At 38.4% G+C, this 26706-nt stretch overlaps 2 protein-coding genes across 6 annotated transcripts in view; one reads left to right on the forward strand and one right to left on the reverse strand.

The window, feature by feature from the left end:
• The window catches only part of creb3l1 (cAMP responsive element binding protein 3-like 1), a 34657-nt gene extending 13924 nt beyond the window's left edge, over positions 1-20733 (forward strand). Inside the window, exons 3-13 of one of the 3 annotated variants that reach the window (XM_030157532.1) lie at positions 1029-1115; positions 6656-6810; positions 6922-7003; positions 8636-8832; positions 10804-10950; positions 11258-11316; positions 13492-13560; positions 15876-15978; positions 16167-16323; positions 17731-17896; positions 18000-20733. In XM_030157532.1, coding sequence (XP_030013392.1) covers positions 1029-1115; positions 6656-6810; positions 6922-7003; positions 8636-8832; positions 10804-10950; positions 11258-11316; positions 13492-13560; positions 15876-15978; positions 16167-16323; positions 17731-17896; positions 18000-18036 — 1259 coding nt within the window. In that variant the 3' untranslated portion in view covers positions 18037-20733. The remainder of the gene's footprint in view (positions 1-1028; positions 1116-6655; positions 6811-6921; positions 7004-8635; positions 8833-10803; positions 10951-11257; positions 11317-13491; positions 13561-15875; positions 15979-16166; positions 16324-17730; positions 17897-17999) is intronic. The other 2 variants (XM_030157545.1, XM_030157537.1) reach the window with 2 other exon arrangements.
• A 488-nt stretch (positions 20734-21221) lies between these two features.
• On the reverse strand, positions 21222-26701 carry harbi1 (harbinger transposase derived 1). Of its 3 annotated transcripts, none has more exons than XM_030157556.1 (7): positions 26591-26701; positions 25885-26050; positions 24826-25028; positions 24097-24184; positions 23798-24005; positions 23540-23715; positions 21222-22145 (listed from the first exon to the last, which is right to left on the reverse strand). In XM_030157556.1, exons 2-7 carry the CDS (start codon positions 26047-26049, stop codon positions 21945-21947), a joined length of 1041 nt encoding a protein of 346 aa, XP_030013416.1. In that variant the 5' UTR covers position 26050; positions 26591-26701; the 3' UTR covers positions 21222-21944. The 3 variants fall into 3 exon arrangements, with proteins under 3 accessions (XP_030013416.1, XP_030013426.1, XP_030013434.1); XM_030157566.1 differs by having other exon boundaries at positions 26534-26640; XM_030157574.1 differs by having other exon boundaries at positions 25885-26053; positions 26591-26623.
• Between the last annotated feature and the right edge of the window lie 5 nt (positions 26702-26706).

Consider the following 26706-nt stretch of genomic DNA (forward strand, 5'->3'; position numbering starts at 1 on the left):
TGTTCCTTTTTTTTTTTTCTTCTTTCTTTTGCTGTGACAGTTTCTTGTGTAGTTAAATCTGTTGAAATAAAGAGTGAATTGCTGGTGGTGCTGTCAGTTAGAACAGTTAAGGCGGTCCTTGGGGAGCTTTGTACATCAGTCAGTTTATAAAGGATGAGTCATGGTTACTCAGGGTTTAATGGGATGTCTGTCATGTGTCAGCCTAGTCACACCAAGAACAAATGTCCTTGTCATCGCTTGTTCGGATGCGTCTCAGAAGGCAAAAATTGCAGTCACGTCTCAACATAGAATGATCCAACAAAGGCTTCGAGGATCAGATCACTGGCTGTAGTCTCTCAGGTTTCCTTATTATTGGCTGTGTAGTGACTGAAATGTGAGGTGAGGATGTGGATTACTATTGGATGCAATTAATTACCTTCAGGTTCAAATCATATCACAGTACCACCCCCACCCCCCGACTCATAGATGACCCTCTCATTTCTTCCAACCATGCAGCAGCCAGATGCTCCACTCCAGAGCCAGCTTCTGGGTTGACGAGACCCCAATCCCATTATGGGGTTTGAATTGTAAGCCAGCAATTTGCATGGAGACCAACTGTATTGAGCCGTTACTTCTTAACCACTGACATCAACCCTGGCTTCTTCTTTCAGAAAGAGGTCACATTTTATGATAGAAGAGCCAGTTCCTGTTGTGATACTCTCCGTTTTCCAAAACTTTGTCTTTAATCTGTCAATCATTCTGGTCTGTTTACCCTCCTCTTACAAGTTGTCTCTGAGGAGGAGGCGCCAAGATGATCCTTCAAGACTGGATGCTAGAGTTGTATCATTGATACTTTGCTAGCATCCCTCATCAGAGTGTCTGTAGTTTCTGTCACAAAGGTTGTTTTATAGCACTTTCCCAAGTTCCAGTTCCCATCGTAACCAAGACCTCTACAAAGAGAAAACACTGATGATAGATTTAAACATTAATTAAATTCAATAAGTGTTTATAATGGTAGTTAATAAATCCCAAATATTTTAATGTCGCAGATATTCAAGCAGAGCACAGCTACTCTTTGAGTGAAGACTCCGCCCCCCAGAGCCCTGCCCTGTCAATCAAAATGGACCAAGAGTCTGGTAGGTCATTCTGCTTAGGCTTCATTTACTTCCATATTTCATCTCAGTGGTTTTAGGTAAAACTTAATTATTGCTTCTGATCAGAAAAGAATAACATAGTCAATCCAAACTCTGAAAACTGCTGTTTCCTCTGGTCCATCACACTGGTTTGCGGTTTAGGTCCGTTGTGGGTCTGATATGACATTTAATATTCAGTCTGGCTCTATGTGACCTGTGTACACACTCTCAGTGGTTAAATCTCATTTTGCTTTGAGACCACTCTGTTGTCTTCAGTCTGAAAATGTCACAGAAGGTCAGCTGATTTTTGAGATTTGCTTGTTTGTCCCTCGGTTTTCCTCACTTTCCTATAGTCACCACCCATCTTCTGTCTCTGTCTGTCATGTGGTATCTCCCCTTTTACCTGTCTTTCTCTCTGTGTCTGTCTTTACGCTTTCAGTTCTCCGTTTGTCCCGGGGATCCTGCTGCTCAGACAGCAGGAGCCCAGTCTGAGCAGTTTTCCTCCAGCTAAGCCCTGCCCACCGAACACACACACTCACTCACACACTCAGGCAAATACACACAGAGCTATGACAAGCATATGGTTTTGAGTCTGCAGCTTCAGCCGAAGCCAGCGGAAACTCTTTCTCTCTTTCTGTCAGGTTATCTCTCTCTGTCCTTCCTGTCTATCTCTCTGTTTCTCTCTCTAACTCTTCTGTTTTCTATCTGTCTCTTCTGTCTCCCTTTAATCCCATTAAATCTGCTTTATTGGTATGAATATCAAGTTGCTTGTGTTGCCAAAATACCGCATTGAGTAGGAAAAAATCTACTTCACCTCAGTACACAGCTGTTGAACTTGTGTATTATGTTCTGTCCAGGATATATCTTAAAACTGTGAAGTTGTTTCTAGAAGATAAAAATCAGTAAAGGATTGCGTATGATCCGCTCCAGTTAAATCTGTCATATCTGGTTCAGTTTGAATGTATATTTGCATCTCTGTAGCAAAAGGGAGCTTATAAAAACTACTGTGTCACATTAAACAATACTACATGATGGAATATTGTTTAATAAAACACTTTTTGACAGCTTGGATCTCAGCGAAGATTTTTTCCGTTGACAAATTTCATGCATCGGTGACAGTGCCTTTAGTATCTCATAACTTGGATATAGAACTTTTATATCATGCCAATTCCCACTGAAACACACAAGCATGCACATATATCATCTCTGTTTCAATTTCAACATTTGGACTTTATCCAGTATGCAATTTACAACCATCGTCTGCTCTTTCAAGCCCAAACTTTGTGATCCATACTTTCCAAAGATTTCCCTTTTTACCATACTGTGTCCACAGCACTAATGGACCGTTATATACAAAATTTGAACTAACATGTAGCTTTATGAGCTGCAGTTATTTCACATATGAGGTATGGAACATATGGCAAACTCTACAGTGGGAATTAACACAATGCTCCTTATTGATTCAGCTGCCTGGAAAGTTTCACTCTCTCATAGTAGGGTTTATTAATGGCAGATTGGCTTTTGAAACAGATATAGAGTAAAACCAGTTACACTGTTGTTTACTAAAGGTTTTGTGTTTGTATAATAAGATCCCTGCGAGTTTTTGCAAAGCAGCAGCTGTTCTTCCTTGCGTCCACACAATTTACATTGAGACAGTACACATAAAAGTAACAGCACTCATAAAGAAACATGTTAGCTCAGGTGTAATTTCATTCTGAGATCCTTGAACTGCGCTCCTTTTCTAGTCATCTCTGCTCTTTAAACAGGGGAGATTTTCATTTTCACACACTGAAATTCCTAACTCTAGCTCCCTCTCTTTTATTGTCTTTAAAGAATGATACCATGAATTCTTTAGGATGTCCCTTTTCCATATCTATACTGTGGTAAAAACTTTAATACTGAGTTGTGGCTGAAATTATTCGATCTGTCAGCTGTTTCTTTTCTTTTTGGAGCACATCGCAGACTTTCTTCACCTCATTCATTCTTTGTTGCATGTCAGGAAGCACCAGCTCAACTGCAACCACTTGTTCTCCTTTAATCCAAATTTTTAGGAAATACTGTTGAGGCTGCAATATATAAATATTTGTTATTTCTCCTCTCATTATTGAAGAAATTAGCAGCAAATTAAGGTCAGTTGCCCCTCTCTGTACCCTCAGAAAGCCTCCTTTTTCAGATTTTTAGGCACTGAAATGATTCCAGCTTCAGTATACACCTTTTTAATCTTGTAAAGAACGTTTTGGAATCGGTTCATCTTGAAGTATCCACCTTGGTTTCTAGATATTATTGCTATTATAATGAAAGTGTGAAGTTGTTAGCTTCTGTAACATGACTTTTTGAGAGGGAGTTGGTCCAGTCTATCTCCTGATGAAAGACACCAAGTATATTATACTTGACCCATTATGTCAATTAAGGTTTTCACATATATAATGTTAAAAAAATCACACTGAAAGTTGAAGATAACCTTGCAAACTCTTGACAGTTTTACAGTTTCAACCCGTCTTTTGATTTGTGTGCTCATATATTTTTAAGTTTCTAAAATTTCAGTCACTCTGTGTTCTTGTTCATTGCTCTTATTCAAAGACACTCTGTGTGTTTTACTGAAGTTCCTACTGTGCTGCTCCTACTGTTGCTTTAATATTGCTGCTGTCCTACTGAGATCAAACACAGACACCAGCTCTCCTACATTAACCCCCCGTTATGACCGCCAGAAGCCTTAGTCATTAAACATCTTGCTGTGATAGGATTTTGTACCGATTCTACCCACATACACAGGCTGTGTGTGACTAACAGCATCCAAAGAAACCCCATTAAATATTTACTGTGAGGATCAAGTTTTACTGTGTCACATTAATCTGCAGCATCTTTCCTACAACTTAAATAGAGCTTTATTCATATTCAACGAAACTAATCAGTCCAAAAAGATGTTTTATTCTGTATGTTTGATTAAGCATCCTGTGCATTCAGAGATAAAGGGTCCTGTTCATTGACAAGCTGCTACTATATGAGCTTCTGGAATTTATTAAACAATGATTGTAGTGGTCCCCAGTCAAGACATGGCTTAACAAGGGCAGTGGGTTTAACAAGGCTGAGGCTAGCAGCAGGACCAGTCTCATTAGAGGAGGCTTCTGAGGGTGATAGGTAAATGACGGATCTACACTAAAACTGGATTCTCAAGTTACACCTAGTTGAATTTAACCCCAATACTTGTTAATGCATCTCACTCACCATATTAATCGGGATCTTCTTGTATTCAGGTAGATGTTTTCACAGCGATTACAAATGTGTTCAAATTTGAGTGATTTGCAAATTCTTCGTCTTCTTTAAAAAAAAAAAAAAAACAGCTAAAAATGTCATGATTAGTTTGTACATCATGGAGGTAATTTTAAGGAGATTTTTGATCGTTGACTGCAGTGGCTATTATCAGTTTGTGCTGCTTATGTAGTTTGGTTTAGTTGTTTGGTTGTGTACGACCACAGAACAGAAAACAGCCATATGGATTTGTTTTTCGGATGGATTCTCTGCTGTAGTGATGGACAGGATAGCAAGACTAGTACCGACTCTCTGACTTCCCCTTTCCAACCCCCTCCTGCCTGCACACAGCGAGCACACACACGCTTGTAAACTTCAGAGCATTTTACCAGCAGAATGTTGCTAGGAAACCGGTCGGTGATTAAAGTGGTGTTCACTCTTTCTCTCAAACACACACACAGTTCCTGTCTTGTTAAAATGCTGCTGTTCTTTGGGTGTGAGTGACATCAAAGATGTCAGGCCTGGTACTCATGTCGTACTCTGAAAATGACAAAAAACAGATTCACTGAAAAATCACACACTAATGTACTTTTCTATGCACATGTCACGATTGAGATCATTCATTTCGATATTTGGCAAAACTTACAAAACTTTACCATCAAGCAGTCTTTTCCCTAATGAGCTTGTCTTGGAGGTGAGCCTAATTAGCACACTATTACCTTTAATTCAAAGCATATTTTGTTCACTTTCAACTGTGGCAGACCTGTTGGTGAGTCCATCATTAGAGAGTGTGGACAGGCTCTGTCTAAATAAGCACAACCAGGATTTCCTTTGATTGTGATGTATAAATAAATGGAAGGTCTTTAGTTGGATTAAAGTAAAGAATGAATGACCTCTTTCTCTCTATTACAACTCTGACATCTCCCTTGCTGACAGCAGGACTTTGTCTCTGTTTGTGCTTGGTTTTAAAATGCATTTCAGTGACGTGAACACAAGTGGACAGCTGAGGCACATCACCGTTCACACCTATGTCTACTCATGTCAACTTTTGTTAGTGACGATCAGAGACTGTCCCCAGACTCCAGATTGGTTTCCCACTGGTGTCTTCAATGCAGACTTGACATCTGGATTCACCTGCACATTAGCGCTCCTCATTGTTACCACTTCCTACTCTGATGACGGTTTTTCATGTTACGTACTTGTTGGGCATTCATTAGGATGCTTTAGTGCTGACAAGACACAAAAGAAGTGGTCAAATTCACCCCAGACCACCTCTGATGTGACTCTGTAGTTGTTTGCATTTGTATTTGGCCAGAGTCATTGATTTCTTATTAAGTGTGTATCCCTATGTGTTTGAACAGTCCAGTGTCCATGTCTGTTTGAAACATTGTGAAGCCTTTCCTGCTTTAATTTATGGTCTATGGACAATGTTTCTTCTCCTTGATTATTACTGAAAAACAGTGACACTATTTTCCCTTTGTGTTGTGGTTTGTCAGGCAGGGCAGGAGCCTCTACATCATCTTGCCCACTAGGACATCAAAGTCAGTTACTGGCTATTCTGTAGCCTCACAGCTCTGCAGTGCCACTTATGTCCCTATAAATACATTCTGTAGTTCACAGTAGACTAAACAATGGTTACCTGTAAAAGCTCACTGAAATATATTGTGTTTTGGTGAACTTCCTTTAAAATTGCACTGTGAGCTTTTGCTTGGGTCACCAGTCTTCCCTACATTATGCATATTTAGTTCAGAATTTAACTGCAGCAGCTCTTCACTCTAAGGACAGACGCTGAAGGCCAGTTTCTGGTTCAGCCCATCTTTTTATTTCAGGGTAGATTCTCTCACTGGAGGCAAATTATGCACCACCGTTGCCAAAGAGATGTTGTCCAGCAGTCTCTAATAACCAGCCTTGTCAGGAAGTCCTTCAGTGTTTTGGGAAAGCACTGTGAAAGTGTGATTTATTGGCTACCAGTTACTTCCCTTTGGAAGACCTACAGCAAAGCTTCCTCAAAGACAATTTTAGTCCTGCTCACTGAATCTAATTTACTTTTCAAAAAGATGAGGAGCTTTTTAGAAAAAGTAATTCATTTTTACTGCCAAAATGTCGTTATTTGGATGTATTTCCTGTCTTACTTTTCACTCTGACTTGAGACATTTGATTCCGTTCACTTGTGTTACAAGGTGGATAGACTGAAGACTTACTGAAGTTTCATATATCTGAATATTTGTATTTGGAACGTATTTGAAACACATTTGTTAATCGCAGTTTTGCATGTCACTCTGTCTCTCCATCAGAGTTTGAGTGGAGCTTCAGTCAGGACCTGTCGGCAATTTTAGTGAAACAAGAGGAACCTGATGTGGGTCAAAGGTTAGACCCACAGCCTCTGGAAGGCCCGCCTCTCATATTAAATCCTGCCCCACCACACAGAGGATCGTCATGGAAACACACGGTTAGCATCTATCAGACATGTGCCATAACAGTTAAACTCTGCACATCATGTATTGATCATCACAATCATGTTCATCACTATAATAACACCATGGTTCATGTATTTATTTAGGAGCGCAGTCAAGATGATGTGAAGCCTGTAGCCATTAAGGATGAACCCAGAGAGCACGGACAGTACATCAGCCTGCCCAGCGGTATACTCACCACAAACCAATGCATGAACACACCCACGTTATAGTGGTGTCACATATCATTTAAGCTAAAGTCAGCCTCTCTACGATTTTGTTGCTTTCCAATAATACCAGCATGTGAAACCTAAAGCGCCTACTTTTCAATTTGTACGTAGCAATATAGCACATTCAAATGCAATGAAATTCCTCCTAAAGTGCAGCTTCCCTGATTTATCAGACAATAAACCAAGAGAACAAATCTAAACCTCAAAACAAAGAAGCCATTCAGACAAATTAAACCAAAATATCATGTGAGATATTCATTTATACCAGTGTTTCCCAACCTTTTTGAGCCGCAGCACATACAGTCGCAGGAAAAATTATTAGACCATCAAAAGTCATCAAAAACAATGGTTATGCAATCAAGTACTAACTCCTGTGTGTATCATGTGACTAAAACAGACAGAAAAGAAAACATGGAATGCCTAAAAGCACTGTTTTGGCAGTACAATACCATAGCTATTGATGTAAGAACTGAAGTGATTTTGGTTATTATCAAGAAAACATGGAAAATGGATAGATATCAACTCTTGAATTAAACTCTAATGAACTGTTTTTGTTGTTGTCATTATATTTGTCCAAACAAATTTACCTTTAGTTATACCAGGCATTAAAATGACTAAGAAATTGAAGAAAACATGGGGTGGTCTAATAATTTTTTCCGGGACTGTATTTTACATTAGAAGAATCACAAGGCATGCCACCAAACAAAAATGTCACAAAAAATATATATTTATTGAAATAAAATGGAAATCTAGTCTCAATTTACTTACTCAGTGTGAAACCTGGGCCTGTTTAGTTGAACACACAGCTGATACTCTTGCAGGAATTGAAGTGAAGAAAGACGCAGGAACAAGAAAGCTGCAATAACGACCCCTTGGACGAAACCCAGCTTACAGGTTGAGATCCATATAATAGATCCAATATAATCGCCCCAACCCGATCCACAGGTCCGTGCATCACTAGTGTGGGGGGGGTTATCAAAAAACGCACCACATCAGGGCGGATTACAGTACCGATCAGGTGAAATTGGATAATCTTCCACGGCACACAAGATGATTTCTCACGGCACACTTATGTGCCACGGCACAGTGGTTGGGAAACACTGAATTATATTATAAAATAAGACTGAAATTTAATTTAAACCAAAAAAAAGCCAGGAAGAAACTACAGTTTTTAATTCAGAACATGATAAATTGTAGGGTTGCTTCCAAAACTATTTAACCACTAGGGTGACAGCTTCAAGTCCAGGCTAAGTTTAGGTAAAAAGAAAACAAACTAGACATAAAGCTCCTATGTGCTTACATGCAGATAGATTTTATTCCCCTGAATAATGTCTGCTCAGGTACATCTTTTTCTAGACAACTTCTGAATCGGTTGATTCTAAAAAGCACACTGGATGAAAAAGCCTGGGAGACATGTGTCTGTTCCATGAGATTGTCCAACATTATGGCGGTTAATAATTAGTCATCACAGCTGAATAATGTTGAGTGAGTTTTGGAAAATGCGTAGTTGCAGTTAGTTGTTTAAGTTGTCTTCTTGTCATAAAAAGTGAATATCCTTTGTTATCTAAATCATCACACTCCTCTTGTTTAGAGGATGCACTCCAGCTCCCTCCCACCCCTCCCAGCAGTAACCACGGTGACAGTGACGGCTCTCTGCCCCCCTCTTCCCCACACCTCCCTCTGCCACCATCCTCCCCTTCACCACAACAGAGACCGGGGGGACGAGCATCTTCCTCCTCCTCTTCTTCCTCAGCCATCTCCTCTTCACCTCTGCTCACTGCACCACATGTGAGTAATGAACCAGCCTGTTATCTTCCATCTGCTCCAGCAGATACATGTGACCCAATAAGCCTTAAAGGTCGCTGTTTTTGGGCACTTGGTCTGTTTGTGGTTACTATTACCTCCTCAGGTCTCTGAAATGATCTAAATACAATATTTCAAGAATGAAGAATCACCTGTTGATGGATGTGTAAAATACCACAGCTTGAGCAAAGAAATATATGATGTGTTAGACACCAGAAAGAGGAATTTAGTGTCTTGTCATGACCCAGATTCAGAAAACGGCAAAGTGTTTCCTGAGTCAGGGCAGGAATGTCAGAATATCAACCAATAAGTAATGTGAACTAATCAGCAACACACTAGTCAGGTACACAAACATAACTCCACTGACAAACTGTTTTTTTGGCATGTTTTGATGAGTCAGGGTTTCTATCCTGTTTCCCTCGCCACCTGATGTACATTTAGCATCTCTTCTACATTGTCAAATTAAATTAATGCAGTCAAGATTTACAGTGGTGTGCAAAAATATTAGAACGCTTGTCAAATCTTAAGAAACTGGTGGTTTATTTTTTCCCAGAGCCTGAATTTCACTTTTTTGCCATTGCAAAAGGTAAAGGCAAAGGTACTGAGAATATTTCACCTACAAATTTATCAGTCCAGTCCTTTTTTTTACATTTTAGTCTGATATTTAGTGTGGGCCCCCCTTAGCAACAATCACAGCAGCACATCTTTCTGACATTGTTTTGATGTATTTTCTGAGCGTTTCAGCCCCAATGCCATTCCACGCTCTCAGAAGCTCATTCCAGAGTGTTTCCTTAGAGTTTCCTTAGATTGTTGCCAAGGGGGGCCCACACTAAATATTAGAGTAAAATGTAAAAAAAGGACTGGACTGATAAATTTGTAGGTGAAATATTCTCAGTACCTTTGCCTTTACCTTTTGCAATGGCAAAAAAAGTGAAATTCAGGCTCTGGGAACAAATAAACCACCAGTTTCTTAAGATTTGACAAGTGTTCTAATATTTTTGCACACCACTGTATAAAATTGTCAGCACGTTTTAATTTCAACATGCAAGTGATCAAGATAAAGGGATTATAATCTTAAATTATAAAAACTGATTGCATTTTCAGGTCTATGTTTGCAAAAGACAGAAAACCCTACATACACAGTAGTGGAACTGACTGGTGTAAAACAAGAAAGTAATGTTTTGCGTTGCTTTCCATTTTACTCTGCCATTTGGGGACATGAGAATAAGAGTATTTGTAGTGCATTTTCTTATCTGGACTATTCTTATGAATTGCTGCAATTGGGTGTCCTAAAACCAAAAAAATAAAACAAAAGGCATTTTATTGTACAAATCCTCTATCTTCATGTAATCTGTTTCAGATAACAGTTAGCTTGATATGAGCCCCATTTAGTATTTCTATGTCACTACGCAGATTGACTTTGAGTTGAGTAATACTAAATTGTGACTGGACTATGAGTGACAATGGTAGATGTTTTTGTATCTATCCCAGACATGATGGTCAGCACATGGTAACCGCGCACAGTATCACTTTCATACGTTGAAATGTAGAGGGACAGGACATCCATCTTCCAAAGGAAAGTACACCATAAATGATGATTTATGGTTGGCTTACTGCAAAATTATTTTGTGTTCCAACAGATAAAGCAAATATAGTAATCAACGAAGATTTACTTAAAAGCTTTTAAATTTGTTTTTGTTTGAGTAGACAAAATTTGCAGCAGTTTGGTAGAATAGGCCAGATAATAAGTGCAGGGTTTGCAAAGATGCTAATGTGGGTATTCAGATGTTGAACTGTGAGAATCTGATCCAAGGGTGAATCAGCTCAATAGATGCTGATTCATGTGGAAGTACTGTTCATAGGAACAACTGATGAGTCATTCCCCTGTCGGGTTTGGTAACATAACTCTTTGACAGTGGTTGTTAATATTAAAAAGATGCATGTTTCATTGTGCAGAAGCTGCAGGGTTCTGGACCCCTCATGCTAACAGAAGAAGAAAAGAGGACCCTGGTCGCTGAGGGATACCCAGTACCTAACAAACTCCCTCTCACCAAGAGTGAAGAGAAGGCACTGAAGAGAGTCAGGCGGAAGATTAAAAATAAGGTAAATAGGACTGAAGGAGACCAACACTTGGACTTGATTTAGACACATGAAGGCATTCTGTTCTTACAGCCAAAACAAATGTCTGATTCATCAAACCATCAACTATTTACAGAATCAGTGTCTTTCTGTGAGCAATGAGTGCTTCAAAGATTCAGTTCAGCTGCTGCTTTTGTCTGCCATCACTAAGCTCAGACAAGAACTGACACACTCCACCTAAGAAAATGTATTTTTTACCCAATATAAAAAAAAAAGCAGTTATCAAAATAGAAAAAAATATTAATGATAGTTCTCCTGTTTTTATATCCAGATCTCAGCTCAGGAGAGTCGGAGGAAGAAAAAGGAGTATGTGGAATGTCTGGAGAAAAAGTGAGCATTGGAAAAATGTCCCCTTTTTTGTCTGTTTCTTTTCCACTCCTGTTGGTCTACCTTTGTATCTGTCTCTCTTCTTTGATTTCCAACCCCTTTTTTCTCATTACAGTCACCTCAGAATGTATTAAAGTAACCATAGGTGACTTTATTAGTCCATCTAGGCAAAGGCTCTGAATCCGCAGCCCAATATATTCACATATTACAAATTATCCTGTAACCTGGAACAAAATGCAGCTTTAATGGATTCTATAAAACTTAACCACCACGACAATATACTTGACAGTGACAGTGTGATTTTCATTTTCCTGCCTAAAGACATAAATCAACATGCATGACTATCCCATTCTAACTTCATGTGTAAGAGCTGAAGAGCTGAATCTGTCATAAACACAAATATATTTAATCCAAATAAGACCAGATTGTTTTCAGATGTAGATGAAGTTGTCTAATGATCATAATTATGGACCTTTTACAAATACTTCTGTTCTCCTGATATGTGTATAAAAGTTAATTTGTCACCTGCTTTTATGCAATATGTTTGTATTTAGATTGCTGAGGTTCAGAGGTACATTACAACCAGGTTGGGAGCGCATTAGAAACCTCCTTATGCCCCTTGTTATTTTAGTGGTCAGGTCCATCTGGTGCTGGATGAGATATTCTCAGGACCTTGTGGTGCAAATGACCACATCCAAGTAAACACCAAATACTCCCAGGATATGTTATCAGCTCTTGTAAAACATTACTAATTTTCTCTGATCCCTTTGCTGCCTATGACATTCTCCTCCCCATTTCTTCCCTAAATCATGTAACAACACTAAAAGTTTGGTGTAATGTTCTTCTCTATTATCTCCTGTGTTATTCTGTATGCTCCTCATTATGGCAGGGCTCCATTAGCCTGTTGAACACATGAGGTCACTCAGGCAGATGGTGCTTTTTACACAGCGTTACACACACAAACCATATTCCCACCAACCAAAGAGGTGCACACAGGTGGTAACAAAATGGCCCATTAGAGTCAGGAAAGAAGACTTATACCTAGGTTTTATACCAGTAAAGTACTGAATCTGCATGTCTGCATGCACAGAGAAGTGTGAGAACAAAAATTGTCCCTATCTGTCCTCTTTATGTTTCTTTTTGGGACAAGAGGACAGGATTATTAGATGATCCTGCACAGAAAAACAACATGTCGTCCTTTGTTGAAAGGCGCGTGTGAATGAGCCTTATTCAAGGAGATCAAAAGGATTAGGAGACAGGCGTTGAAGTGTAAGAGATGAACAAAATGAAGGGTGATAAAGGAGATCAATAGGATTAACAGGAGATGATGGAGACAGGGAGTGAGACATCTTATTCATGTGTGTATATATGTGAACAATGTCCTTAAATGCTACCAGGTTTGAGCTAAATGCTGTGCATATGTGCAGCCATAATATTTATCAGTGCGATCATACTAACATTTATACTCACTATTCAAGAGATATTGCATCTCCCTGTAGTAAATCCAGTATACATGGTTAACTTCAAAGTATTAGCTTTTATACAGCACTGCACATAAAGGTTATGCATTCAAAACTTTATATAATGTAGCATGTACTAAAAGTAGTCATTGTGCAGTGGTTCTATTATTTATCATGTTTTTAATTCATTTTACTGCTGCATTCATGTTTATGTTGGATTGTACAGCAGCAAATATTGAAGGTTGAGCTTATTTGACCTATTTCATACAGTTACTGGGATAATGTATCATATTCTATAAGGATCACTGCCCTGTGAGAACCATATATCTATATAGAGTCCACTAGAGCTCAAGCTTATGACTTTTATGCATTTTCCATTTAGTCCAAGAATTATTTTTACCAGTGACTATGCAATAAAAGTATCTTTCTCAGGTTTGTGTTCTGTTAAAAGTAATTTAATGCCACATTATTCACTATGACAGTAATTTATAAAGTGAAGTATGACTTATCTAGAACTACAATGTGACTCGTGAAATTGGTTTTAATGGTTCGTAATGCACTTCTGTCATGTGTCTAATTGAATTAGGTGCAATCAGTTGTAACACATTGAACCCTTACTTTAACAGTAGAGGCCCGTAGAGGTTCAGAGCCCTTTAACCTCTTTTATCTACAGCAAGTGGAGGGTTAAAACAATGACCCAAATCTTTGTGTTTAACAGAGTGGAGGGGTACACGTCAGAAAATGGTGATTTGTGGAGAAAAGTGGAAAACCTCGAGACTGCAAACAGGTGAGACATGCACTCATTTACTGGTGTTTGCGTCTTCATAATGCATCAGCAGCTGCAGCTCAGAGCCCAAATCTGGTGACTTTATACCCAACAGAGAATATGTCCTGAGTATTATCACTGAAAATGGCAACAAGTTTGCGAAATGTTGCTTGATAAGTTAAAATGTTCTCTGATGCATCATGCTGCAAAAAAGAGGAGCCAAATGATCAGCCTCTGCACAGCTGTAAACTGTATATAGCTTTGTCTGATTTTTGATTTGTCTTTATTTTTGATTTTGCACTCCTTTTGTTCTTGTGTGCTTTTGTACTTTTGTTGCTGCAAACCTAGAATTTCCCCATGTGGGACTAATAAAGGCATATCTGATCTTAAATATTCTTAAACAAATCTGTTGATGGACTAAGCCAAACTACAATAGAAGTCCAAGAGAAAAAGCCTGAAGTTGTGCATATTACAAACAACTACAACACACTTATTGAAGATTTGATACTGTTAAATAAAAAAATGTGGAAGTGCTTTTTTGAAATAAGGAAAAGACTCTTGTTCCTCTACTGAGATCGTATGAAAGCCATGATTCTGTCTGTTAGTGGTTCTATTAAGCTCAGGATTTCTTACAGTATTAAAACAAAATTAGACACATTTTCTGAAGTGAGAAAGATTATTTTTCTTTTCAGAAATAAGTTGATTGATATCTTTATTTCGATCACGTAAATGACAATTTAAAAACAGAAATGCAAATAAATGATCAAGAGAATGAGAACAAAACAAAACGGTGACTTAAAACTGCAACATCTTAAGCCTCAAAATTTACATGAGCGAAAAGGAGTAGGAAGAAGTATAAACTTATCTAATCCTACGCCTTCAGGAATTAAAAAAAAAAAAAAATAATAGGACTCATTTCTTAGCTTCCCAAAGCTTTTTATTTTGTTGAAATGACTTCCTTGCACTGCAGGGGTGAAGACAAATAATCAGAAGTCATTTATTTATGATGAATCAGAAACCACAGCCTTATGACTAGCTGCAGTCACGTTACATTGAAGTAATGCATTACAAAAAAATACTGACTTAAACCTTTTGCACCCTAATGTAGGTTACTTTGATATCAGTATCTATATTCTGTGTGTCTGAAACTAATGGAGCCTTTGGTGTTTTACTGACCACACAGAGATGAATTTGTTCCATAATCATAGACATACGAAGAGCCGCCTGTCCTCTGTTATTATAACAATATGAAACCAATCTGCTATTATTCTGGAGTGGGTGGGTGTACGGTGGGTAGGTGTGGTGTGCTGGTGGGTTATGGGGGGGGGGGGTGTCTGTCTCCCCATTTCGTCTGTCTGCAGAAGCTCAGCCTGTCATTAAAGCTGAGCGTTAACCGTAGCTTTCATCATGGAAGGCAGCCCCCTCCCTTACCACACACACTGGTGAATATGTTAAACCACCACACGGAGGAACAATGAGTTGGCACAAACTGGGGAAACATGAGTCAGCACACTCACTCTCTGTAAGGTCCAGAGCATGTGCAGGTCTAAAAATGGTCAAAATTTATGTGCCTAAAAATGTCGAAGTTCCTAAAAATGCCTTAAATCTAGTTATTAGCGGTTGGTTTGTTCTCTGATTCATGTTGAAATGGGTAACTGGTTTTGGTGTCTTTGGTAATCCTCTGCTTTAAATATGAGCTGGAAATATCAAGCCCTCTCTTTCTGCTTTAAAGTAATTAAACTAAAATTTTCCATTCCGGTGCTGAATATTAAGACACACAACACAACACAGTCACTTATTCAACCCAGTGCGTCCATGTAAGTGCTGTGTATTTTCAGCAGCAGTCATTTAGGCAGTAAATCATTAAGGAGTTGTGACATGCGAGTGTGCTGGTGGTTATCCGCCCATATGCTGTAATTGTACTGCAGCTGGCAACACACAATTTAAAGCTGCATACAAGCATAAATTATGAAAATGAGGTATACACACGATGACCAGTACACTTGATGTCTGAGTGCATTATGGGGTGGTTTCTCTGCTGCTCAGCTACTGGTTTTGGGCTGTAACAGGCTCTCTGTCTCCACCTACTGGTCAATGTGTGTTCATACAGCTCCTGTCAGCTCATACCATCAGAACCCTGCTCTCCAGATCCTGATGCTTTACTTGTACCGTAGTGGTTTGACTGGTGTACAGCTCCGCCGTCCTTTTGCTTTCTGCACTCGCTCATGTTGCTGATAGAATAAAGTTTTAAAAGTCAAATAAGAGAACAGATGGACTGTTTGTGTGCAAAAACCTTCCGTCTGTTTGAGTTTGTTTCTCGTGCGTTCTCTCTCCAGGTCTCTCCTACAGCAGCTCCAGAAGCTTCAGTCTTTGATTTCAGGGAAAGTGGTCCCTCGCTCTTGTAAAATTGCCTCAACTCAAACTGGGACATGCCTCATGGTAAATATTACATCATAATTCCTCACACACAGACATAAAAGTTTGCAAATACACTTGGATTTCGTCAGGATTAAGGTCGCAACATCAAAGTATTGATGCTCTTTACGTCTGTTTCTCTCTGTAGAAGTGGTTTTCGGACACTTTGATGTGAATTGTTTATTGCTTGTGTGTATTTACTCTCTGTGCAGATGATGGCAGTGTGTTTCATCCTGGTGTTGGGCTCCTTCTCGCCTTGCCTCTCTCCTCTGTCCTTCCTCACTCACAGCTCCTCTTTGTCCTCCTCTTCCTCTCAGCCGTCCTCCTCTCCTTCCCTCCCGTCGGCGGACCTGTACACCACCAGTCAGGGTAGGTCCTCAAATAAGTCCAGTACAACTTTTAACAGTTTTATGTTATCTATTAGCATAAAATCGACATGTTCGGAGTGAATAATTACATAGGTGCCTCTTCACTCTAATAACAATGGAAAAATATGTGACGGACTCAACTTTTCCTTTGTGTGTTTTTATGGAACTGCATTGGGGTTGAGTTGCAACCATATCAGAGGGTATAGCTGTATTTATTATGTTTGGAACATTTTATGCCTCTATGTGTAGTTTGGCAGGAGGATTTCTGTTTTGGAAATCATGAAAAATACCTAAATCGTAAAACTGAGATTATTTCTCGGGAAAGCTGCCTGCTCAAGCAAAAATCCAACTGTAGCCTGTTTGCATTGTGTATTACATTAATAGTGAATGTGTTTCTCCAGTTACATAGGGCATGTAGTTTTAGGAAAGAGAGAATTTTTGAGTTTTATCTTCAGGTCACGTTGCCAGAAAACAATGGATAAAAATCCTAACTAGTCAATAACACTGAAAAAAATTATGATTTAATTTTTCTGGCTGTATCAATGAGCTCTAAATGTAGCGTTTGCAGCTTTAGTACCTCCTTAGATTAAAGTTTGTCATTTTCTTCCAGTTCAGTCAAAGTCTTTTCATTTACAGGGTGGGGAAGCAAAATTTACAATGAACATTTAGTTGTTTTTTCTCAGCAGGCACTACGTCAATTGTTTTGAAACCAAACATATATTGATGTCATAATCATATCTAACACTATTATCCATACCTTTTCAGAAACTTTTGCCCATATGAGTAATCAGGAAAGCAAACGTCAAAGAGTGTGTGATTTGCTGAATGCACTCGTCACACCAAAGGAGATTTCAAAAATAGTTGGAGTGTCCATAAAGACTGTTTATAATGGAAAGAAGAGAATGACTATGAGCAAAACTATTACGAGAAAGTCTGGAAGATACTATTAAAGAAGAATGGGAGAAGTTGTCACCCAAATATTTGAGGAACACTTGCGCAAGTTTCAGGAAGAGTGTGAAGGCAGTTATTGAGAAAGAAGGAGGAAACATAGAATAAAAACATTTTCTATTATGTAAATTTTCTTGTGGCAAATAAATTCTCATGACTTTTAATAAACTAACTGGTCATACACTGTCTTTCAATCCCTGCCTCAAAATATTGTAAATTTTGCTTCCCCACCCTGTATTGTACAATTATCATCCTTCATAACTAAATGGACTCTTTAAAATCCTCCTGGATTTGTTGAAAAATATATTGTGACAAAGCTAACAGCAGGTCTATTCTGAGCTCATGAAAAGTTGGTATTTTACAGATATGTAGTTAACACAACCAACATATGACGATGTGATAGCTGATAGCAACTTTGCAGCCCAAATGGCATTAAAATGAAGTTGTGTGTGTTTTGCAGTCCGTTCCCGCAGCCTCCTCTTTTACAATGAGGGCGCTCCTTTAGAGGAGAATTTAGTGACTTCAGAGGCAGAGAGGCTACAATCAGAAGGCCACTCCCACACCCAGACAAGCCGTTACACAGCAGACCACAGCAACCAGACAACAGAGCCCAAGCTACACCAAAGGTAAAGCAAACAGCCCACCTCCCCATCTACTCATTACACACCGCACGCTGAACATGTTTCATCATTTTGTCGGCATCTCTAAGTGCCTCTTTACTCTCCTCAGAGAAACAAAACCAGATGGTGTATCAGAGGTTTTCTGACAGACAGCCCACCCACCCCACCTCCCATACCTCCTCACCTCTGACCCCAAGACTCCTCAACTCAGCGGGCGTGTGATCCACCTTGCTTCACATTTTCATCGCTAGCTGGACTGAAGCCACATCCAACCTGGGCCATCCTTCTCCTTTTAAGACAACAGAGACTGCAGTCCTTCTGCTTGTATGTCATACTTTGGATTACTCCTTAAACACCTGAATATACTTGACTTGAAAGGGGCCATATTATTGGAATTGATAAAAAAAATATATATATTTGATCCAATTTAAGTACTCCATAGAACACCAAAGAATCCATCTTAAGTTGTAAAACTCACAGAGAATAAGACATGCTGAGCTAAAATTAAAGTAAAGCCACTTAACTAAAGAAAGGACCTCTTTAAAAAGACCTTGCATCTTTCAGGACTATTTTATATTTTGTATGCATTATAAACAAAGCTGACCTCCACTGTGGAACTTAGTTATATGTTTAACCCCCACATAAAAGTCTAGTCACTGCTTTGGTTTTGACTTTTCACCAAATCAAATCTCACATTAATAGTGCCTTTCAGTGTCTGCCCCCACCAAATGTCTGCATCCATAACTCCAAACCTGGCAAACAAATTCAGTGAAGGGACCAGAAAATGGGGTCCTGACAGAGGTTGGGAAACATAAAAGTATTTTTATGGAATTTTAAAATTGTATATGTAATATATTTGCAGCATCAAAAAAGAGCATATTTAATTTATGCAACAAAAAAAAATATTGTTCTGTTTTATGGTTAGTTTATCTTGTCTTTTTTAAAATAATGTTTACAAAACAAAAAATACAATTAAATCTCATATAATATATTCTGAGCATCAAAAAAAGAGCATATTTATTTTATGCAAAAAAAAAAGGAAGAAGAATTGTATTTTGTGTTTTGGCATTTAGGATGATGTGAAGTTTTACATGACGGTGTGTAGATCACATGCCATTACTGAATGTAAAGCTTAGACATGATCTGTGTGTCTGTTAACTGTAATACAGTGTTTATGCTGCACTGCTGTCACATGGAAACCTCACACATTCACTCACGGATCAAGAATTGTAAAGGGAAACGGTTAAATACATTACCGAATCTCACTGTTTTATTTTCCACATCAGAAATTTTGATCTACCCTTTGGTTAGTGTTTGATTTTGAGAAGGTTTTTTTTTCCAAGTACTACTTTAACAGTGAAGTTCAGTGAAAGGTGAAGGAGCTGTACAATAAAATTAAATCTAAAATTAATGAATGGTACTATTTTTAGGCATTTTATAAACATATTAAAAGGCCCCCAGTGAGTAACATTTAGTGACATCTAGTGTTAAATATCCTCCATTTCCAAACATGTAAACCAAAGTGAAATGTCGCCAGTATCTGGACCATTTACACTTAGAGATGATGTTATTTAGCGGCAGGCAGCATGTGCAGGAATTAATTCATTCCTGATCTGACAACGCCCTGTAATCAGCCTGATCAGTCAGTTTAACCCACTTATCACACTCACTGTGAGCTTTCAGACAATTCTCACACACAGGCTCATCTGGACATGAGTCAGAATTCTATTTCTCCTCCTTTTCCCAATTATCTGAGATTCTGATAAGGTGTATTGATTTAAGAATTTGGCTCTAATGCAGTGACTACACACTTCCACTGCCTCTAGACCAGAAGTTGGCAAGCTTCACAACCTAAAGAGTCATTTTTGTCACGAAAAAGAAGAAAGAAATCTGACTAGAGCAATGAATTTATTTTTTTTTTAAACCTATCTACATATTACCATGAGGTGGCTGCTCTGCTGTAGCCTGTTGGTGATGAGTTTGCTATTTACTTTTATATTTCCATTACAATAATGCAATGTCTGGTGCATCCTACTATAATAGACGTTCTGTGTCCGAAACGTGTCCAGATGTTTGTCCCGATGTTGCAGCACGAGAGGGTGTACGGCTGTTGCACCACGGGAGGGCGCTATTGTACAATGGCACCACAAGTACAATGCCGCTAGTTTATTAAATTATACAACTACAATAAAGAAAACATTCAAGATTTGTATGATTTTTTTTTAAATGATGGACACTATTTCCAAAACATAAGTACGTTGTGTAATGAAGAAGAAGCTCAACTTTCATGTTTCGAGGCTTACTTTTAAACAGACAAATGACGAACAAATGCAAATTGAGCATCTTGTATTGAATTTGGCAAGAAAATAATACATTTTGGTTTATATGCTGTCAAAAAAAATATTTTATTCCGTGTATAGCTGGCACATTTTTGCGGACAAAGTAGAATAAATTTAGGCCTATAACACTATTAAAAAGTAATGACATTCAGGTCATTTCAAAATGTTCCTTATGTTTGTTGACCAGGCGAGACATTGAGAGACGTTGAAGCCCTCCCCTAGACACTACCCACCAACCAGTTATCCATCTGTAAATTATTAATAATCACCAAAGTTTAAAGTAAAAACTGACAATAAATGGTTAGCGGTGGGTGTTTTAATTACTTCTAAAGGTGAATAATCGATCCAATGTAAGATTATTTGATTAGCTGCCATAATCACTGTTAATGTGTATGCTCCGCCCACACCAGAATAACAATAAAAAACCAAAACTGACCAACCAAGGAGTGGATCAACCACAAGAACAGACAATTTTTCAGACTGTACATATGCAGCACTTAAGCAGAAACTGTGCTATAAACATTAGTTCCACATCTCTATGAAGTAAAATTTAAAAATAAAAATGTTTGACCTTTACAAAAATAAGAAGACTATACTTACCAACTCATGAGCACACCCACATTGAACATTGCACATTTGTTTGGTTTGAAAGATAAAGGGACTTAAAAAGGATCACTATAACAACATTAAATTCTGACTAAAAATTAGTTTAGGAGAAAAAAATCTCACTTGATTCCTTTTTGTTCTTTGGAGCCAGTGGGGTAACATTGGACATTTCTGTCCTCACATTGAGCCATATTCACTCGTATTTTCATGTACTTTTCTACTATTAATCTTGAAGCCTCCAGTCATTGTTGATATGAAATGGGATCATGTGACAGCAGTGTACGATATGTTGTATTTATTCCTGTTTGTAGAAAGTGTGTATATATTGATGAAGCCAATCAGGGGACTATTACATTCCAGGAAGTCAAAAACCACTAACAAACTTTTGATCTTCAAATTTGCAGGAACTCATTTACATAAAAAAAAGTCTTTATTTCTTTACCACTATTCTGATCACATGAGAAAAGATCACTGCTCCCCAAAACTGTTCTAAATGTTAGTACTTCTTCTTTTCTTCATCATGTGACTGCAGCCCATTTCACAAACATCCTGTCATTTTCACCCCAAAGGACCAATGTACATAAATAATGACAACTTAATGTGTAGTTGTTGTAAATAAGGGCCTTGTTTTTGTATTGTGACATATTCCAAGATTTTATCCTGTGGAATCATGTGGGAACTGGAAACGGGAGGGGAGAAAGATTAGAAAAAAAAAGAAAAAAAATTAAAAGAGAAGGGGAGGATTCAAAGGGGTTTTTTCCACTTGTAAAGAAACCTGGACAACACAGCAGCTGAATACAGTTTAAAGAGCTGTGAAAGACCAGGAGGGGCTTGATTATTCTGACCTTTCCAGTCGTATGTGGAAAATGTTTGAATGTCCCGGAGAATAATCATGCGCTCCTGGGGTCAGTTGTTTGAAATGTGTTCAGGTAAAGCGTCGTCTTGGTTTGTTGTATAGCGTCTTGCATGTTCCTCCATATATAACTATGTATCTTAGTGTAGTCAGTAGAGTAGAAACCAGCAAAATATTAAAAAACTGCATCAGCAACACTGTCTCCGACTTGTTCTTGATCCCCTTTGGAATACTGGATTCAATCCTTGACGGTGTTTCAGCTGAAGTGTTTGAATATGAGCTCTTTACGGAGCTCTTCGGCCCGGCTGTCACGGTCCTCGGGTCTCTGGTCCAGACTCTCGGGCTGCTCCAGAGGGTCTGTCCTCTCCAGGGTCCAGGCGTCTAATCCGGACTGCAGGGAGGCATTGTGGAGAACGCAGCAGGCCAGGAGGATGGACGAGCTCCTCTCTGGAGAATACTGCACACAGGACAGGACGGGTAAGAAACACCCAGAAATGAGTTGGAAGTTCTTGAAAAATGCTTGTTTTGAGTTTAATATTCTGACGTCTGGGATTACTGCAGGTGAATGCTGGAAAGCAGGGGTGTCAAACTCATTTTTGTCCTTTTGTTGACAAATGTTTGTTTATATTAGGTCTATGTTTAAGTGTGTTTGGGTTTATGTTGAAATTGTATATCACAAGCAAAGAAAAACCAAAGCCAAATTCTTTGTCTGTGTTCACATACTTGACCAATAAATCTGATTCTGATTTTAGTTCAGGGGACACATTCAGCCTAATATGATCTAAAGTGGGCAATACCAGTAAAATAAGAGCCAAAAAAGTCAAATTACATAGTGAAAATGTTTAGATCTACAAACTTTCCTTAAAAATATGAATAACATGAACCTGAAATGTTTGAAGACAAATAAGTGCAATTCCAATACCTCAGGTTGTCATTTACACATGTGCATTACAATTTACAGATTACAGTGGAATTACAAAACATTTTCAGATTCAAATTTTTTGTGAAAGGATAGTCTGTAATTGTTAATATCTACATGTAATTTTACTTTTTTACACTAAAAAAAATAAAAAAAATTTGGAGTTGTCATTATTTACAGGTTATTATGATAGTATTTTACTGGTCTGACCCACTTGAGCTAAAATGATTTTTCACCCTTGATTTTTATTATCTTCAGTGTAATTTTTGCATTTTACAAACTCATCCCAGGGGCTGGATTGGACCCTTTGGTGGGCCGGTTTTGGCCCACGGGCTGTATGACTGACACCTGTGCTGTAAGGAGAGCTTCCTTTTTTTCTAGTCATTTTTGACAGGAAATTTCAATCTGGCTGGAAAATAAAATTGACTTTAATCTTAATTTTACACCTATGTACTCTATATCATGCCATAAAATCAGATTTTATCATTTTCAACAGCAAGAACCCTGTTGAACTTGTCTTTTCCTGCTAATGTCACACTTTTTGCTGCATTTGTACATAACTTTTTTTCTGTGGCTCCTAGTTTTGCACATTTGGTGAATAATGGTGAGTGCACTGATCTACAGTCAAAAAAACAAAAACAAACTGCACATAAATCTTGGATGTAAACGATACTGGGTTCATCATACTCAGATACGTACATGGTTGTTTTATGGGGTTGAAAACTTCCAATACATGCAGTGTGTTTTGTAGATTAATAATAAATGCAAACATGATTTTATTTTCTGTTTAAATTGAATGCAAAGTCCACACAATATGGTTTTAAAGTGTAAAATTCTACATTTGTTATTGTATGACTGAATTTTTTTTTCTTTTTTCAAATTCTGGGATTTTTGTGCATAACATAGTGTAATACAAGCGGACAAAAGCTTACCTGTAGGTATCCTTTGGTGCCGTCTAAACATCTAAATCTTGTCTGGATGGCTCTGAAGGTTCTGTCTACAATTTCATGAGTTGCTGCGTGGGCCATATTATATCGAAACTCTGCGGGGGATTCCGGGAAGTCCACCGGCGTCATCAACCACTTCTTGAGAGGGTAACGGCGGTCACCTGGGAAAAATAAACCTCATAGTTGGGAGTCCATTTCCAGACCTTAATGGAAGGACACTGAAAGTCCAGATGAAGGTCTCACCAAGCAGCCAGCCCTCCTCCGTGTCCTGCAGCAGTTTGTACAGAGCAGATTGTTGGAGAACTTCTGTATCTTTAAGCCCACCAGGCCAGTAGGTTTCGGCGCTGAGTAATAAACCTCTGGCGTTGCAGACCAGCTGACAACCGACAGAGTGGAAGCCCTTCCTGTTCACATACGACGAGTCTTCACTATTGGGAGCTTTGATGGCCACCTGGAGATCAAACATGGAGTCACACCGATGATCATCACACATACACAAACCCTCAGCTGTGTTATTATTACAACATAATAGAAATGTAAACCTGAACACAATCCAGAACCCCCAGAACTCCGGGGAATCCTGCCACCCTCTGAAACTCCTGAAAGGACAGATCAGTGCTGGATGTATCTCTGTAGACACAGAAACCAGTGGAGAATATTTAACATCGTCATGTGCTTATTCATTTTTAATCACATAAAAAAGCTTGTTTATTTCTGCTTAATGTGCAATGCATACACAAATGTACTGCACTAATGTCAGGGTTTCTCTCGGCTTCTGGAGGGGCTTAGATCATGTAGTTGCAAATTTATGAGATTTGGGGATTCTTCTCGTAGAATATGTCATTGTAATGATGAAAAACTGCGCATTATATTTCACATTTTTTTATGTGATTAGTACCGATGGTTGTGGAAGGCTGTGGTGGGTTTGGGGTCCTCATGTACATTATTTCATTCTTTTTAAACCATTCTTACTACTCCTAGTATTTACCATTAATCGTATTCAGACATAAAACCTTAGACTGAAAGGTACTCCAAATATACTTCACTCATATTTATTTACCTGCAGTGCTTCAAAAAGATTAAAATGATCCTCACAAAGTCTTAAAAAACATTATACCTAAGATACACATAGACAACCTTATTAGACAACTCATTATCTGTAAGAAGTACAAAAAGTGCAACAATATTCAAGTAGGTTTGGTTGTTTAAAGTCTGTCAGCAGATGAAAAAAACACTGTGTTAAATGCAAAATATGTCAACATGTGTCACACCTGATGAATGTGATAAACTGTGGAGCTTTCTCCACCAGGGCTCTGGTCACATTAGAAACACATCTGGACATCGACGCCTGGCTGATCCCTATAGTGTCTCCCATGGATGTCTGGAAGGATCCTGATGTGTAAAACCCCAAAGCAGCTAAAACCTGGACATCAGGGCTGATGGCTCTGGATCTCTGGGTAGGTCTGCACAGACTCTAATGTACAGAGTTTAGAAAAACATTACACAGCTCATGTAAAGAAACAGTTCACTAGATGTGGTCTTGAACTTTAGAATGTAGTGTCTCAGAAAGCTGCATGTCATATTTATACATGATCACATTGTGCATCCAGAATATCTGCGACTTTTTTTGAGACCACCTTATAAGGTAGGTTTTAAGTCCCTTAATTTTTCTTTATAGTTTTAGAACAAACAGTAGTCTGGAGTACGATATTTAAAGACTACTTTTCTTCTGGTAAAATATACCCTAAAGATGATGAGAACATAATCTGTGGTTTCAACAGTCAGAGTTAGTTTAACCAAATGGCAACAATCAAAGCATCATTACGCCTTGGAAACCTTAACAGATTTCAGTCTTTTGTCTCCTGTTTCTTTCTGGTTTCAGCCTGAGAATGAAAGTCTCTGAGGTGTCTATGAGATCCAATTCATGCATAAGAAACAAAGCAGGGTTTGAACACACCTATAGATACAACAAATGAAGTGACTGGGATTTTTAATGCTAATCAAAGGGTCCTGCCTGTGCACACACTTGTTAACTGATACAAAATGGGCTCTTAAGAGAAAGAGGCTTGGTCACTACAGCTCTTACAACTGATTCATAAACATAACAAAAGGTACAATATAATTTAAATTATTAAGTTCCACAGCCCTAAAGACTGTAACTGGTTGTCTTGCATTATACAACACTTCTTGAAAACCTGTGAACACCTTTTCATTTTCCTATTTCAATACAATCATATGTGGGGGCAAATCTTGACCTTTACTCCATCCAGGCTGATGCAGTTGAGTCAAAATGGTAAGACAAAGGAGAGTGACGACCAGAACAGACTCACCTCTCTTAGTAACTCCACCAGATACAAAATAAACTCTCTGGGGAAGCCAAACTGTGTAAGGAGGAAGTTATCTGACACTGAGTACAGGTCAAAGCGGTCCAGTGTCTTATGTCCTCGTCCATGTAGGAGCAGATCACAGTCCAGGATTGCGATAGGGATGGCCATGCTGCTGACACAAACATATTTACATTAATTCACACATAGCATTTATCAGAAAGTACATTTCCCTACTGTAAACACCCAGACGTTGTCCTCCAGTTATTGTGCTAACATCTTGAACAGGTAAGATTTCTATATTTTGCATCTTAACGTTATAAAACATGTATTACTGCCTCGCATTTTTTTTTTTTTTTTGGAAAACAATCATATTACTATTATTTTTATGACTGAAATTATAATATAAAACCTGCTTTCTGATCTACAGACATTACACTGGTTTTATAACTTAAATAATGGATACGAACAGGCTGTAATAAAAAAAAAAAAACCCTAACTATTGCAGTCCATGTTTACAGTTAGCATTAGCTTTGTATTTCAGGGGAAGCTAAAGTGCTAACAAGCTGAGTAGCTAACATTATCAACCGTGCTGACATCCTCTAACTCCTAGTGTGGAATACATGTAAATGATAACATTGTTCGTGTCTCTTATCCCTCTTATTTATACGCCAACTGCAAAATATATTAGTGCAAGAAAACCATGGGGTACCTTGCTGTCCTTTAAAGAAAAAATGCAAAATCCACCATGATGTTGTCAACAAAAACAAACCACAAGGACCATCTTGCGATTTTAATTCGCAGTTTCAACAAAATTGTGTTCACGCG

The sequence above is a fragment of the Sphaeramia orbicularis genome, chromosome 2, assembly GCF_902148855.1.
Source record: "Sphaeramia orbicularis chromosome 2, fSphaOr1.1, whole genome shotgun sequence".
Lineage (NCBI taxonomy): Eukaryota > Metazoa > Chordata > Actinopteri > Kurtiformes > Apogonidae > Sphaeramia > Sphaeramia orbicularis.

Coding starts and splice junctions, on each gene's coding strand:
- harbi1 (XM_030157556.1), bottom strand. CDS start 26,049: ATGGCCATCCCTATCGCAATCCTGGACTGTGATCTGCTCCTACATGGA. Junction 24,185..24,825: donor CAGTTTATCACATTCATCAG/GTGTGACACATG, acceptor CTGTGTCTACAG/AGATACATCCAGCACTGATC. Junction 23,716..23,797: donor GGAGGAGGGCTGGCTGCTTG/GTGAGACCTTCA, acceptor TATTTTTCCCAG/GTGACCGCCGTTACCCTCTC.